General features: G+C 40.2%; 1 protein-coding gene across 1 annotated transcript in view; it reads right to left on the bottom strand.

The window, feature by feature from the left end:
• LOC130361842 (probable cation-transporting ATPase 13A5) overlaps positions 1-16749 on the bottom strand; it is a 218814-nt gene that overhangs the window by 112174 nt on the left and 89891 nt on the right. Inside the window, exons 11-14 of the mRNA XM_056565409.1 lie at positions 16435-16605; positions 6231-6388; positions 3985-4173; positions 2188-2249 (exon numbers count right to left, since the gene is read on the bottom strand). Of these exons, the coding sequence (XP_056421384.1) occupies positions 2188-2249; positions 3985-4173; positions 6231-6388; positions 16435-16605 (580 nt within the window). The remainder of the gene's footprint in view (positions 1-2187; positions 2250-3984; positions 4174-6230; positions 6389-16434; positions 16606-16749) is intronic.

Here is a 16749-nt window from a genome sequence, read left to right as displayed (position 1 = left end):
TGCTCAGTTGGGTTGATCAGGGTCATCGCGATAAAATCGCGATGCCCCAATCAGCTACCCGGAGAGAAGAAGATCCCTACCTTCTTCCGTCGGTGTCCCGGCTCTGATTGATTGCTCCATGCCTGAGTTACAGGCTGGAGCAATCAACTGCCGATTACACAGCTTGTTGCCATGCAACGGCAAGGCAACAATCTGTGTATGCAATCAGCCATTGCAAGCTCATAGGTCCCTATAGGAGCTATGAGCTCACAAAAAAAAAGTGTAAAAAAAAAAAGTGTAAAAAAAAAAGTTAACCCTTTCAGGTATTCCCTTCCGAATTAAAAGTTTAAATCACCTGGCATTTCCTAGTAACAAAATAAAACAGTGTAAATAAAAATAAACATATGTGGCATCACCGTGTGTTGAAATGTAAAAATATACCGCTTTTAAAACCGCATGTTCAATGGCGTACGCGCAAAAAAATTCCAAAGTCCAAAATAGCGCATTTTTGATTCACAAAAAAGTGAATAAAAAGTGATCAAAAACTCTAATCAGAACAAAAATGGTACCACTAAAAACTTCGAATCACGGTGCAAAAAAATTAGTCCTCATAGCACCCTGAACATAGAAAAATAAAAAAGTTATAGGGCTCAGAATATGACAATTTTAAACGTATACATTTTCCTGCATGTATTTATGATTTTTTTCTGAAGTAATACAAAATCAAACCTATACAAGTAGGGTATCATTTTAACAGTATGGGCCTACAGAATAAATATAAGGTGTCATTTTTACCCAAAAATGTAAGCCCCAAAAATTTACAAAATGCCATTTTTTTCTTCAAGTTTGTCGCACAATTATTTTTTTTTTCCATTTCGCAGTGGATTTTTTGGTAAAATGTTTAATGTCACTGTAAAGTAGAATTGGTGGCACAAAAAATAAGCCATAATACAGATTTTAGGTGCAAAATTGAAAGGGTTATGATTTTTTAAAGGCAAGGAGTAAAAAACGAAAATGCAAAAACGTGAAATTGATCAGTCCTTAAGGGGTTAAATCCTATATCCATCTAAGAGCATTACATCCCCATTTGAGATAACCAACCTTGAAACAGTTTTACTTCCCTTTTAAGTGCCACACAATGTTTTTGGTGTATTCCCTTTTCCAAGTTTAGGGTATGTTCAAACTGCGTAATTCCCACGGAATATCGTGCAGTGAACATAAACATCAGTGTGAATGGGTCTTCCGTGAGACCCGTTCACACTGAGGAATTTCATTGGTGGACAATTCCGCTGCTGAAATTGAACATGTTCATTCTCTGCGCGGAAGTCCCCAAGCACTGCATAGTCGTCAATGGTGAGGGCGCAGTGCAGCACGGTCCTACCACCAAAATATTTTGGCAGCGGCCAGATGGAATTCTGCAAGCGGAGATTCCATAGTGTAAATGTACCCTAATAATTATTTTCATACATGTGTTATTTACTTAGATTTGTTTGGTTTTGATTTGTTATTTTAAAGGGGTACTCCAGTGGAAAACTTTTTTTTAAATCAACTGGTGCCAGAAATTTGAACAGATTTGTAAGTTACTTCTATTAAAAAATCTTAATCTTTCCAATACTTATTAGCTGCTGAATACTACAGAGGAAATTATTTTCTTTTTGGAACACAGTGCTCTCTGCTGACATCACGAGCACAGTGCTCTGTGCTGACATCTCTGTCCATTTTAGGAACTGTCCAGAGCAGCATATGTTTGCTATGGAGATTTTTTTCTACTCTGGAAAATGGACAGAGATGTCAGCAGAGAGCACTGTGCTCGTGATTCAGCAGAGAGCTCTGTGTTCCAAAAAGAAAAGAATATTCAGCAGCTAATAAGTACTGGAAGGATTAAGATTTTTTTAATAGAAGTAATTTACAAATCTGTTTAACTTAAAAAAAAAAGTTTTCCACCAGAGTACCCCTTTAACACCTAAGTAAACCATTCTTACGCCTTTGTGTGTTTTTGCACCAAGATTGTACAAATGTATGTTTATTCTATTGTAAACTTAATAAAAACATTTAAAATTAGAAATTAACTTTCAAAATAACAATGATATTTAAATAATTTAAAACATTTAGTAAGCTTTTTACTAACAAATAATTTATTACAAAGTTTTTATATTGTCCACCAATGTAATATTTTTCGGACATAGGAACAGATTAACTTTAACCTACCTGTTCCCTTCTGAAGGAACAATGCCCCACAAATCTAAGCCATCTTCTGTTAATGTACCTGTCTGAGCAAAAATACACTAGTCTTTTAAGTAACAATAACATATGCTTATCATTAACAATTTCCTATTCACAGTTAACATTTTTTTTAAATCATATTTAGCAGATATGAGTTAGACAAATGACATATTTTAACAATTTTAAGGCTGTATTCACATTTCTGCCTAAGGTTCTATCAGAAGCTTCTGCCATAGATTCCATCCAGTGCTAATGCTCCTAATAAAATAAGTAACACTGTGACAGATCATCAGGCCCAGTGCAAGGATTTTTGCCACCCTAAGCAAAAGCCAATTTTGCATCCCCTTGACCCCGCCCATTAGCTCCCCCGTTTGACATGCCCAACCTTAATACTGTGGTGACACACTGTAACACACTTTCTCCTCATGTAATCTCCTTACTACTGGGGTGACACACTATAACAAACCTTTTCCTCGTGTAATCTCCTTACTACTGGGGTGGCACACTGTAACAAACCTTTTCCTCATGCAATCTCCTTACTACTGGGGTGACACACTGTAGCAAACCTCCTCCTTCTCTAATCACCTTACTACTAGGGTGACACACTGTAACAACCCTCTACTCGTGTAATCTTCTTTCTATTGGGGTGACACACTGTAACAAATCTCCTCCTCATGTAATCAATCAGGGGTTTTGGCAGGGTTTTGCTGGATGGTTGGGTGCTTCAGATGCTGGCAAATTTTACTGCTGCGGGCAAAGTGGCACCCCCATCAAGAGTGCACTCTAGGTGGCTGCCTATTTTGCCTATAGGCAAAGCCGGCCCTGCAGATCACGACAGACTCCATTATATATTATGTCACCTGGGTCAGTTTAATGGAAGCCACAATGGTAGTATGGACAGAACCTTACAAGACTGTTTCATAAAGACGATCATTTTCAGACAAAACTGTGGCAAACGATCAACTGATCCATCATGTTACGACTTCTCTTAGCCCAGCAGTTAGCTGTTTTCAGCAGAGAAGTCACGTCTGACTATACATTTTTGTTTTAGACTATCTTCACACAACATAAAATGCGTGGAATGTCCCCCTGGAAAATATGGGCGGACATTCCGCACATTTGCAAGTTCTAGCGGTGATAGGACCACTCGGAAATGTGCCATCTTCATAAACAGCATAGTTACATAGTTACATAGTTACATAGTTAGTACGGTCGAAAAAAGACATATGTCCATCAAGTTCAACCAGGGAATTAAGGGGTAAGGGTGTGGCGCGATATTGGGGAAGGGATGGGATTTTATATTTCTTCATAAGCATTAATGTTATTTTGTTCCATGAATGTATCTAATGCATTTCTGAACGGAATCCAAAGAAACAATCAATGAATGCGAACATCGAAATCAGGATTTCAGTGACAGAAACATTTGCTGTTTAAAACCCGCCATGTGTACGGTGCTGCAGAATCCTATTTAAATCAATGGGAATTTCCAAGCTGAGTACAATTCCACTTGGAAATTCCCCTGTGTGAATATAGCCTTAGTGGGAACATGTAGTGAAAGGGCAATTTTAAAGAGGATATGAAAATAATGCTGCAATTTTCCCAAGTGCTGGATTATCATTTCTTCTTTCTATAGCGAAAGGGCAATCCCTATTTACCAAAAGGGGAGCTGCTCTTACAAAATTCTAGCTAATAGACAGGGTCTCAAGTGGTACACCCCTTCTACAAAGTCAATATTCTTTAACTAGATATAAAAAATAAATAAAAAAAGCAACAACCACTTACTTTGTCAAAACAGAAAAGGTTCAACTGTCCACACATAACAATCCGTTGAGGACTGAAGCAAAATATCCCCTGCTTTTTTAAGCGAGTTTGTGAGTAAAGGGTGCAGATGGTCAAAGCTGGAGGTAAAGAGACAGGAACTGCAACAGTGCCCATGATCAGAGCCATTATTATCAAATCCCTTGCTGTAGCCTATAAAATGTATGTGGAGAAAAGAAAAGTAATAGTGCAAAATATCATAAACAAAACTAATGTGCATCATCAATTGTCAAAATAAATATTACTGTGCTATTTGTAAATGAGGAAACTGGAAATATGACTACAAAGATCAGGGAATATGGTGATTTAGTCTTTATTTAATTAGAAAGTCAATGCATTCAACAGTGTATTGGTGTCTTCATCAGACTATTAATATGTTATCTTATTGCGTCATCTTGTTAACATCTTGATCATATTCATTTTAGCCTTTTTACAATTTAGGCTTCTTTCACACTACCATCATGTTCCTGCATTTTAATATCCGTTTTTCTTCTGAAAGAGGTCATGAAAAAATAGACAAAATAACTAAACATAACGGATGATAACGGGCATTCTGTCAAAATAACAGACATGTTCCATCCATTGTCCCCCGTTATATAATCCGTTATAGTCCATTATTTTATGTCAGTTATTTTATTTCCATGTTCTGAGCATGCGCAGTACAAATAAAGGATCATAATGGACGTTAAAATAACGGGCACTAACGGATGTCAATTGTGAACATCCATCACCCATAGACTTCAATGTTAACATTTTTACATCCGTTATTCCACCTTTCTTTTTGATGGGACAAAAATTACTGCATGCACCATCTTTTGTGCCGCCAAAAATAACGGCTGTCTATCATGATGGGACAAAACTGGTGCTGCAGGATGGTCAAAAAAATCCCATTGACATGATTGGGATAGTTTAATGGTTAAGGTAAACCAAAATTACAGAAAAAAAACTTAATATTCCTAAGGTTAACTTCATATACCAATAAAAACTTTTGATGTAGGGACATATGAGAGGTTTTAATCAGGCCCCCAACTGATTAGCAGAAGAAACTGGGAGAAGTGTGCACTTAGAACATTCTTTCCCGGTGTGTCACATGACTAAGAAAGTTATATAATGTAAGTCTACTGGGCTGTTTCGCTTACATAGATACAGAACCAGGACACAATTTTCCCAGCTTGTTCTACTGATTGGTTGGGACAAGAGCAAAAAACCTTTGACAGGTCGAAAAGTTTTTATAATGGCATGTACACTTTAAAGGGAAACTCCGTGGAAAAAAAAATGTTTTTCAAATCAATTGGTGCCAGAAAGTTAAGCAGATTTGTAAATTACTTCCATTTAAAAATCTATACCTTTTCAGTACTTATCAGATGCTGTATCCTACATATATACTACAGAGGAATTTGTGAAGATCTTTCCAGTCTGAATACAGTGCTCCCTGCTGACACCTCTGTCCATGTCAGGAACTGTCCAGAGCAGGAGAGGTTTTCTATGGGGATATGCTTCTAATCTGGAATGCAGACCAATAGAAAAAGACCTCGGGAAAGGGGCGGAGGCAGGTGAGGGGACAGAACGTTTCCACATGGCCATGCTGCAGGCGATACAATCAGCCATTAGAACTGCCGCATTGTCGCAGATCCTGAGATCAGTACTGATCAAAGCATCTGATGGGTTAATGGAAGACATCAGCGTAATCGCTAATGTCAGCCATTATCAGTGGGTTCCTGGCTGCTGATAGCATGAAGCAAGCACAGCTATTGTGTATAAGACGCAAATGTATGACCTGGTTCAGTACCAGGGCACCAGGAGGTAATTGATGTAAATTATTATTTTTTTTATCCTTTATTAATCATTGTAAAATAATGTATTACTATAAATGATGCAAAAGGTGCAGTAACACTAGGTTCACACTACAGAATTTCCAGCTGGAAAAAATCCGTCCAGAGATACGCCCCGCACCAACTGTGGGTACCTAACACCATGCAGAAATTGCTGCCCTCATAGATAGCAATGTGGAATATCCGCTAACATTCCGTTATGTGCACTGTGCAGCGGAATCCCATTGCCGTCAATAGGTTTCTGCTGCACCAGAAATTCTGCTTTGAAATTTCACAGGAAAGGGGAAAACATTTAGTTATGCAATCTATATAGATTTTCTAAACATGCTTAGGTAGATCTCTTAATAGAGGTCATAATTAAATAGGGAAACAACTTACTCCGTTGATTGAAGAAATCACAATTGTATAAATAACTCCAATAACAGAAAGCACCATTAATCCAATGAGGACTTTCAACACCTCTCTGTGAAGTTTAAAATTCAATGGTTTTGAATAGAGAATGGAACGAACTAAGTCTCCTTTTGCAGTGTTGAACCCTATAAAACAGTTCAAAAGTCTATTTATAAAAGTATTTCGATTACTGAATTCATATGAATTACTGAATTCACTGTTCATATAAAGTCCCCACCCCCACCCCTTTACCTATGCAGCCACCTTAGGGTTTTAAAACATCAGTGGAGGGAATTTACTAAGAGTGGTGTTACATATGGTTCCAACAGCCATAGCATTCGGATGTTTAATTTAGAGGCTACGGCCTCCTAATAAATCAGACCTTGCTGTGCCTATCCTGCAAGTCAAACCTAGGGCTTGCATAAAAAATAGAGCTTTTTTCATCCTTGCCTTCTAACAATCAAAATGCTTTTAATTTTCTACCTATAGACCCACATGAGCGATTGATTTTTGTGCCACCATTTGTGGTTTGAAATGACATCACTTATTTTACCACAAAAGCTATGGTGAAACATCATATATACATTTTTATGGTGAAATTAAAAAAAAACTGTCATTTTGTAACTTTTGGAGCCTTCTGTTTCTACAAAATACTCTTCTCGGTAAAAATAAAACATTGGGGTTTACTAACGTGATCCCGACTCAGTTTTCTCGTGTTTGCACAATTTGCGACCAAAAAGGCCAAACCCTCCATTTTACAAGGAAAACTTGAAAAGGGGGCTTGGCCATTAGAGGAAGGGGGCGAGGTCGTAACAAAAGGGGCGTGTCCTCGACAGTTTCGAAAAATCCCAACATATTTACTAAGATTTCTACAGAAAATGTGATGGATTTGAGCTGGGAAAACCCCAATATATCGGAACAGTTGTAAAAAAGCAAAATGTAGGGAAAAGTGCAAAATGTAGGGAAACATTAGTAAATATCTTGGGAAAATACCTGTCGGGAATCAAAACCCACAAAGAAAACTACACTCCACTCTTAGTACATAAACACCATTGTCTTTATTCTGTGAGTTCATACGATTAAAATGATAGCCAATTCATATAGGATTTGTTTTATTTTACTTCTTAAAAAATAATTATGATAATTAGGAGGGACCTTTAGGCTAGGTTTCCACTTGTTTTTTTGGGCAAAAACGCCAATAAAAATGCCCATTCTACTGCATGGCATTTTTATTTTTTTTGTGAAAAAACGTTGCAGTCAGATGTTAGTTGTAAGTCAATAGTTAACTGCAAAATGCGATATCTACTTGGCGTTTTTCTGTTTGGCTTTTTTTAATCCTTTTGGCGTTTTTGGATTCTTTGGCAGTTTAAAAAAAACAACCTCTTGTTGAGACTTTGGCATTTTTCAGGAAAATCTTGGTGTTTTCCTTCCAAAGAAGTCTATGGGAGTGAAAGAAAAATTCAGAGAAAAACGCCATGTGGGTTATAATTTTTATACTATTATAGTCTATGGAATTTTTCTAATAGCCGTTTTAACCCGTTATAGCCCGTTATTAATAACATCCGTTTGTTTGTGACGGAAGATAGAAACGGGAGAAATAGTGCATGCACTATTTCTCCCGTTACTATCTTCCGTCACAAAATAACGGCCATTATTGATAACGGGCTATAACGGATTAAAACGGCTATTAGAAAAATCCCATAGACTATAATGGGATTTTCTAACGGACGTATAGAATTTTGTAACTGCCATTTTTAGCTGATTTTCAGACGGAAACTTCGTACGGATCTTTAAAACTGAGTCATTTTGTAGTGTGAAAGTAGCCACCTTTTGTGCAACTTTTTTACAATGCTGTCAAAGGTAAGTATTAAAGCTAGGTTTGACGTGCAACTTTTTGTGTGACTTGTGTAAGCAAAAATGAAAACCCTCTAAATCCCTTGATAAATCTCCCTCTATATCTTTTTGTAAGAAAATTAGTTTGCTTAAAATTTTCCTCTTACGACCGCCATAACTCTTTTATTTTCACACATACGTAGCAAACTGTATCAGAGGCAATTTTTTTGTTACCATGAACTCCAGTTTTTATCGGTACCTTTTATGTCTTGATGGGACTTTTGATTGTTATTTAAACATTTTCTGGTAAATGAAATGACCAAAAATAAGCAATTCTGAAGTTTTTTTTTACGCCTACGACATTGGCCGTGTGATTTAACCCCTTAAGGACTGAGCCCTTTTTCACCTTAACCCCTTCATGACCCAGACCATTTTCACCTTTAGGACCTGGGCATTTTTTGAAAATCTGACCACTGTCACTTTAAGCATTAATAACTCTGGAATGCTTTTAGTTATCATTCTGATTCCGAGATTGTTTTTTCGTGACATATTCTACTTTATGTTATTGGTAAAATTTCACTGATATTTGCATCCTTTCTTGGTAAAAAATCTAAACATTTCATGAAAATTTAGAAAATTTTGCATTTTTCTAACTTTGAAAGTGTCTGCTTGAAAGGAAAATGGATATTCCAAATAAATTACATATTGATTCCCATATACAATATGTTTACTTTATGTTTGCATCAAAAAATTGACAAGTTTTTACTTTTGGAGGACACCAGAGGGCTTCAAAGTTCCGCAGCAATTTTCCAATTTTTCTCAAGATTTTCAAAATCGTACTTTTTCAGGGCCCAGTTCAGGTTGGAAGTGGATTTTAAGGGTCTTCATATTAGAAATACCCCAGAAATGACCCCATTATAAAAACTTCACCCCCCAAAGTATTCAAAATGACATTCAGTAAGTGTTTTAACCCTTTAGGTGTTTCACAGGAATAGCAGCAAAGTGAAGGAGAAAATTCTAAATCTTCATTTTTTACACTCGCATGTTCTTGTAGACCCAATTTTTGAATTTTTACAAGGGGTAAAAGGAGAGAAATCACCCTAAAATTTGTAACCCAATTTCTCTCGAGTAAGGAAATACCTCATATGTGTATGTCAAGTGTTCGGCGGGCGCAGTAGAGGGCTCAGAAGGGAAGGAGCGACAATGGGATTTTGGAGAGTGAGTCTTTCTGAAAGGGTTTTTGGGGGGCATGTCCCATTTAGGAAGCCCCTATGGTGCCAGAACAGTGGACCCCCCCACATGTGACCCCATTTTGGAAACTACACCCCTCATGGAATTTAATAAGGGGTGCAGTGAGCATGTACACCCCACTGGCGTTTGACAGATATTTGAAACAGTGGACTGTGCAAATGAAAAATTTTATTTTTCATTTTCACAGACCACTGTTCCAAAAATCTGTCATACGCCAGTGGGGTGTAAATTCTCACTGCACCCCTTATTACATTCCGTGAGGGGTGTAGTTTCCAAAATGGGGTCCCATATGGATATTTATTGTTTTGCGTTTGTCAGAACTGCTGTAACAATCAGCCACCCCTGTGCAAATCACCTCAAATGTACATGGCGCACTCTCCCTTCTGGGCCTTGTTGTGCGCCCCCAGAGCACTTTGCGCCCACATATGGGGTATCTCTGTAGTCGGGAGAAATCTTTTTTCCCTTTTACCTCTTGTGAAAATGAAAAGTATAGGGCAACACCAGCATGTCAGTGTAAAAAATTAATTTTTTTACACTAACATGCTGGTGTAGACCCCAACTTCACCTTTTCATAAGGGGTTAAAGAAGAAAAAGCCCCCGAAAATTTGTAAGGCAATTTCTCCCGAGTATGGAGATACCCCATATGTGTCCCAAAACTGTTGCCCTGAAATACGACAGGGCTCCAAAGTGAGAGAGCGCCATGCGCATTTGAGGCCTAAATTAGGGATTTGCAAAGGGGTGGACATAGGGGTATTCTATGCCAATGATTCTCAAACAGGGTGCCTCCAGCTGTTGCAAAACTCCCAGCATGCCTGGACAGTCAATGGCTGTCCGGTAATACTGGGAGTTGTTATTTTGCAACAGCTGGAGGCTCCGTTTTGGAAACAGTAGCGTACCAGACGTTTTTCATTTTTTTTGGGGAGGGGGGCTGTGTAGGGGTATGTGTATATGTAGTGTTTTTTACTTTTTATTTTAGGTTAGTGTTAGTGTAGTGTAGTGTTTTTAGGGTACAGTCACATGGGCAGAGGTTCACAGCAAGTTTGCCGCTGGAAGTTTGAGCTGCAGCGCAAAATTTGCGCCATCTCAAACCTGCAGCACTCACTGTAAACCTCCGCCCATGTAAGTGTACCCTGTACATTCACATTGGGGGGAGGGGGCAAACATCCAGCTGTTGCAAACTCCGAGTATGCCCTTTGGCTGTCCGTGCATGCTGGGAGTTGTAGTTTTGCAACAGCTGGAGGCACACTGGTTTGGAAACACTAAGTTAAGTAATAAACTTTCAAGTGTTTTGCAACCAAACTTAGTGTTTCCAAACCAGTGTGCCTCCAGCTGTTGCAAAACTACAACTCCCAGCATGCATGGTCTGTCAGTGCATGCTGGGAGTTATAGTTTTGCAACAATTGCAACAGCTGGAGGCACTGAGGTAGGAAACGGACAATGTTTCTCAACTAGTGTGCCTCCAGTTGTTGCAAAACTACAACTCCCAGCATGCCCAGACTGCCCAGGCATGCTGGAAGTTGTAGTTCGGCAATATATGAAGGATCAGATGTTGCCGAACTACAACTTCCAGCATGCTTGGGCAGTCTGGGCATGCTGAGAGTTGTAGTTTTGCAACATCTGGAGGTCCACAGTTGGGAGACCATTGTATAATGGTCTCCAATCTGTGCTCTTCCAGATGTTAGAGAACTACAACTCCCAGCATGCCTGGACAGACTGAGCATGCTGAGATTTGTAGTGTTGCAACATCTGGAAGAGCACAGATTGGAGACCATTATACAGTGGTCTCCAAACTGTGGACCTCCAGATGTTGCAAAACTACAACTCCCAGCATGCCCAGAAAGCCAAAGGCTGTCTGGGCATGCTGGGAGTTGCAGTTTTGAAACTCCCAGAGGCAGCAGTGAGATCGCTTCACGGCGATCTCACTGCTGCCAATGAAGATGCCGCACTGCTGCCGGAAACTCACCGCAGGGACGCACCACCGCCGGGAGCGCCTGGAGGACGCCGCTCGCGCCGGGACCGCTCGGGACGCCGCATGGACGGGTAAGTGACGCCGGGGGACGGGTCAGGGACACTTAGCAGAGCGGTGTGTGTCCCGATCCCCGTGATCGGGACTGGCACACCGCGCTGCTATCAGCTAGTCAGATTTGATCAGCTTATAGCAGCGATCGCTGGGGGGGTGGGGATGAAACCCCCCGTGGTCGCATGGTAAGATGGCTGGCTATCAGTGATAGCCACCATCTTACCGGGCGCTGCGGGATGCCGCGAGTAGCGGCAAAAATGTTCATGACGTACCTGTATGTCATAGGTCGGAAAGGGGTTAAGGACTGAGCTCTTTTTGCAATTCTGACCACTGTCACTTTATGCATTGATAACTCTTTTTTACCGATTATTTTGATTCCGAGATTGTTTTTTTGTGACATATGTCGTTACTTGCATCCTTTCTTGGTGACAAATCCCAAAATGTCATGAAAATATAGAAAATGTAGCATTTTTCTAACTTTGAAACTCTCTGCTTGTAAGGAAAATAGACATTTCAAATACATTAAATATTGATTCACATATACAATATGTCTACTTTATATTTGCATCATAAAGTTTACATGTTTTTACTTTTTGAAGACATCAGAGGGTTTCAAAGTTCAGCAGCAATTTTCCAATTTTTAAAAAAATTTTCTAAATCAGATTTTTTCAAGGACCAGTTCAGTTTTGAAGTGGATTTGAGGGGTCTTCATATTAGAAATACCCCATAAATTACTCAATTATAAAAACTGCACCCCCCAAAGTATTCAAAATGACATTTAGAACAGAAAGTGTGTTAACCCTTGTTTCACAGGAATAGCAGCAAAGGTGTTTCACAGGAATAGCAGCAAATTGAAAGAGAATGGGATTTTGGAGAGTGAGTTTTTCTGAAATGTATTTATTTTTTTTTTTTTTTGGGGGGGGGGGGGGGGGGGGGGCATGTCACATTTAGGAAGCCCCTATGGTGCCAGAACAGCAAAAAACTAAAACAAGCAACGTGGCATGCTATTTTGGAAACTACACCCCTCAAGGCATGCAACAAGGGATCCGGTGAGCCGTGAGCCTTAACATTCCACAAGTGTTTGATGACTTTTTGTTAAAGTCGGATGTGTAAATGAATTTTTTTTCACTAAAATGCTGGCTTTCCCACAAATTTTACATTTTAACAAGGGGTTATAGGAGAAAATGCCCCCCAAAATGTGTAACCCCATCGCTTCTGAGTATACCCCCTGTGTAGACGTCAAGTGCACTGCAATGCTCACAAGAGAAGAAGTCACATTTGGCTTTTGGAAAGCAAATTTTGCTGAAATGTTTTTTGGGGGGCATGTCGCATTTAGGAAGCCCCTATGGTGCCAGAACAGAAAAAAAAACACATATTATTTTGGAAACTACACCCCTCAAGGAACGTAACAAGGGGTACAGTGAGCCTTAACACCCCACAGGTGCTTGACAAACTTCCGCTAAAGGTGGACGTGAAAATGAAAATTTTTATTTTTTTCACTAAAATGCTGGTGTTAGCCCAAATTTTTCATTTTCACAAGGAGTAATTGGAGAAAAGGCCTCCCGAAATTTGTAACCCTATTTGTGAATGTAAAGTGCTCTGCGGGCGAACTACAATGCTCAGAAGAGAAGGAGCGGCATTGAGCTTTTGGTGATAGAATTTGGTTGGAATAGAAGTAGGAGGCCATGTGCATTTACAAAGCCCCCATGGTGCCAGAACAGTGGACTGCCCCACATGTGACCCCATTTTGGAAACTACACCCCTCACAGAATGTAATAAGGGGTGCAATGAACATTTACACCCACTGGCATTTGACAGATCTTTGGAACAGTGGACTGTGCAAATGAAAAATAAAATGTTTCATTTTCACGGACCACTGTTCCAAAAATCTGTCAGATACCTGTGGGGTGTAAATGCTCACTGTACCCCTTATTACATTACGTGAGGGGTGTCATTTCCAAAATGGGGTCACATGTGGGGGGGGGGGATCCACTGCACTGTTCTGGCACTATGGGGCTTTGTAAACTCATATGGCCTTCAATTTCGGACATATTCTCTCTCCAAAAGCCCAATGGCGCTCCTTCTCTTCCGAGCATTGCAGTTCACCCGCAGAACACTTTACATGCATATATGGGGTATGTTCTTACTCAGAAGAAATAGGGCCACAAATTTTGGGGGGCTTTTTTTCTATTCTCGCTTGTTAAAATGAAAAATGTAGGGAAACGCCAGCATTTTAGTGAAAACATTTTTTTTTTTTCATTTTCACATCCAACTTTAACAAAAAAAAATCAAACACCTGTGGGGTGTAAGGCTCACTATACCCCTTGTTACATTCTGTGAGGGGTGTAGTTTCCAAAATGGGGTCACATGTGGGTATTTATTGTTTTGCGTTTATGTCAGAACCACTGTAAAATCAGCCACCCCTGTGCAAATCACCAATTTAGACCTCAAATGTACATGGTCCGCTCCCACTTTGAGCCATGTGGTGCGCCCGCAGATCACTTTACACCCACATATGGGGTAGTTCCGTACTCAGGAGAAATTGCTTTACAATTTTTGGGGGTCGTTTTTTCCTTTTACCGCTTATGAAAATTAAAAGCATGGGGCAACACCAGCATGTTGGGGTACAAATATATTTTTTTTACACTAACATGCTGGTGTAGACCCCAACTTTACCTTTTCATAAGGGGTAAAAGGAGAAAAAGTCCCACAAAATTTGTAACGTAATTTCTCTCGATTACGGAGATACCACATAGGTGGACCTAAACTGTTTCCTTGAAATATGACAGGGCTCCAAAGCGAGAGAGCACCATGCGCATTTGAGGCCTCAATTGGCGATTTGAATCCGCAACAAAAATACCCTACGGCAATGTTTCCCAAACGGGGTGTCTCAAGCTGTAGCAAAACTCCCAGCATGCCTGGCCCGTCAGTGGCTGTCCGGCAATACTGGGAGTTGTTGTTTTTCCACAGCTGGAGGCTCCATTTTGGAAACTGTGCCGTACAAGACGTTTTAGTTTTTTTTATTTGGGGGGGGGGGGGGACTGTGTAGGGGTATGTGTATGTGTAGTGTTTTACTTTTTGTCATGTGTGGGTGTAGTGAAGTGTATTTAGGATACATTCACACGGTCGGGTTTACAGTGAGTTTGAGCTGCAGCAGAAAACTCGCTGTAAACCTGCCCAGCTGTTGCAAAACTAGAACTCCCAGCATGTACAGTCTCTCAGTTCATGCTGGGAGTTGTATTTTTGCAACAGCTGGAGGCACACTGGTTGCAAAACACTGAGGTGGGTAACAAACTTGCTTTCACAACCAATGTGTCTCCAGCTGTTGCAAAACTGCAACAATCCGCATGCATTGACAGTCGAAGGGCATGCTGGGAGTTGTAGTTTTGCATAGAAAAAATCTGCCTCCAGCTGTTGTATAACTACAACCCCCAGCATGCACAGACTACCAAAGGGCATGCTGGGAGTTGTAGATGGAACTCGAGCTGTTCCAAAACTACAATTCCCAGCATTCCCTTTGGCTTTGCATGCTGAGAGTTGTTGCTAAGCAACAGCAGGAGGTGAACAAGCCTCACCTCCTGCTGTATCCTGCCGCCGGAACCACCGCCGCTGCTGCCACCGATCCTACTGCTCCTGTCACCAGTCTGAATTGTCTCAGGACCCTCCAGGGGTTTGCACGGGGTGCCTGCTGATAGATATCAGCAGTCACGCCGGTCCGGTCCCCGTCAGGCGTGCGGCGGGGACCGAAATTCCCACGGGCATACCCATACGCCCTCAGTCCTTAAGGACTTTAAAACGTGGGGGCGTATGGATACGCCCGGCGTCCTTAAGGGGTTATTTTAACATTATATTTTAATCATTCACACATTAATGCACCTGGCGATAACACATATGTTTATTTAAAAAAGGGAAAAGGGATGTGATAACTTTTTAACATTTTATTCACCTTTTTTCAGTCCCCATAACACAACATTGGTCATTGTTATCGGCGCTCTATTTGTGTTGGCTGTCATGACTTCCTGGACTAAAGGAGTGCCGACTGTACAGTGTGGAGCCAGGTAAGGGACCTCCATTCGACGGAGCGGTACCCTGCAATTTTGATGTGACGGCCCGTGTAGCTTACTTTGTTACTGATGGGCCAGTTGATTTGAATAAGCTGAGTCTAATTGTGTGGACAGAGCCCTTTTCAAGACTAAAATGTTGCTGCTGTGTATACAATTTGAAGTTTCTTCCTAATGCAGTGACATAGACATCCTCATGACCTACTCAGGGCTGGATTAATGTAGGGGCAGATGGAACTGCTGCTCCAGTTCCCTACCTTAAAATAGGCCCAGCCACTCTTTAAGAATTTTTTATTTTTTTTATGCAGTCTAAGCTTGGGGATCCAGAACACTTGCCCCGGATCCCCAAGCAAGCAAGCGCCGCTTTTCAGATTGTATGCACCTGTGGATCCAAGAACAGAGGACTTAATGTGGATTTAAGCTTCTTATCCCATTATCAAAATTTCCTATAACCTTTGCTAAACTCTCTACCCTCTCCCTGCTCTAACACCATCACACCCCTGCTCCCCCTCCCCTAAGTCTTATCTTCAGTCTATGGCTCTATAGTAAAAATGTCTGTCCAGCGTAACCACCATTCTCACCTCTGCTCTCCAGCCCCCCCCCCCCCCCCCCCCTCCTCATCCTTATCTGTATCTATCGTCCTATTGCTATACAATTTATGGCCCAACTTAATGTCCATTCTCCACTAATGTTGTTTTAACCCCTGCATATTTTGTGAGATAGAACCTGTGTTTTCTCCTTGTGAGCTCAGAAATGCTTATGACTTGATAAAGGGAGGAATCCCGAAAGCTTGTCTCTACATAATCTTGTTAGTCCAATAAAAAAGGTATTACAAGATACTGCAACTACCGATGATTTTGCTATTTATATATATATATATATATATATATATATATATATATATATTATGTATGAGGAAAGGTTCAAACTAAATCAGTAACATGATTCCTATGCTGACAGCTGGGAAAATTATACAAGCTAGACTAACTGGTTTCCCCGGTATTGCCTGAGTTGACCTCAATCGTACCTGTTTTTAAGACCACAGCTTTGACAGAGCCATCAGGAGGGGGTTTTGTCTTTATAACTTCTGTCCCACAAAAGAGCATGTGTGTTTGATGATGCTCTCCGCTGTGTAGTTTCCATGGAATGCCATTATCTAGGTTTGGTAAAGGAACTTTTGTCACAGGAACACTTTCACCTTAAGAAATCATAGAAATTTTAAACTATAACATTGTGAAGTTGGCAGATTTTATTTTTCATTTAATGATTTGAAAATTATATTTTTCTCTATGTAAATGTTTTGATTATATGCTTATTCTATTTTATGTAATATGATATTGGG

This window comes from Hyla sarda, chromosome 3 (genome assembly GCF_029499605.1).
Source record: "Hyla sarda isolate aHylSar1 chromosome 3, aHylSar1.hap1, whole genome shotgun sequence".
In the NCBI taxonomy this organism is placed as follows: Eukaryota; Metazoa; Chordata; class Amphibia; order Anura; family Hylidae; genus Hyla; species Hyla sarda.
The sequence above is the reverse complement of the archived record's forward strand: the minus strand, read 5'-3'. Positions and strand labels throughout refer to the sequence as shown.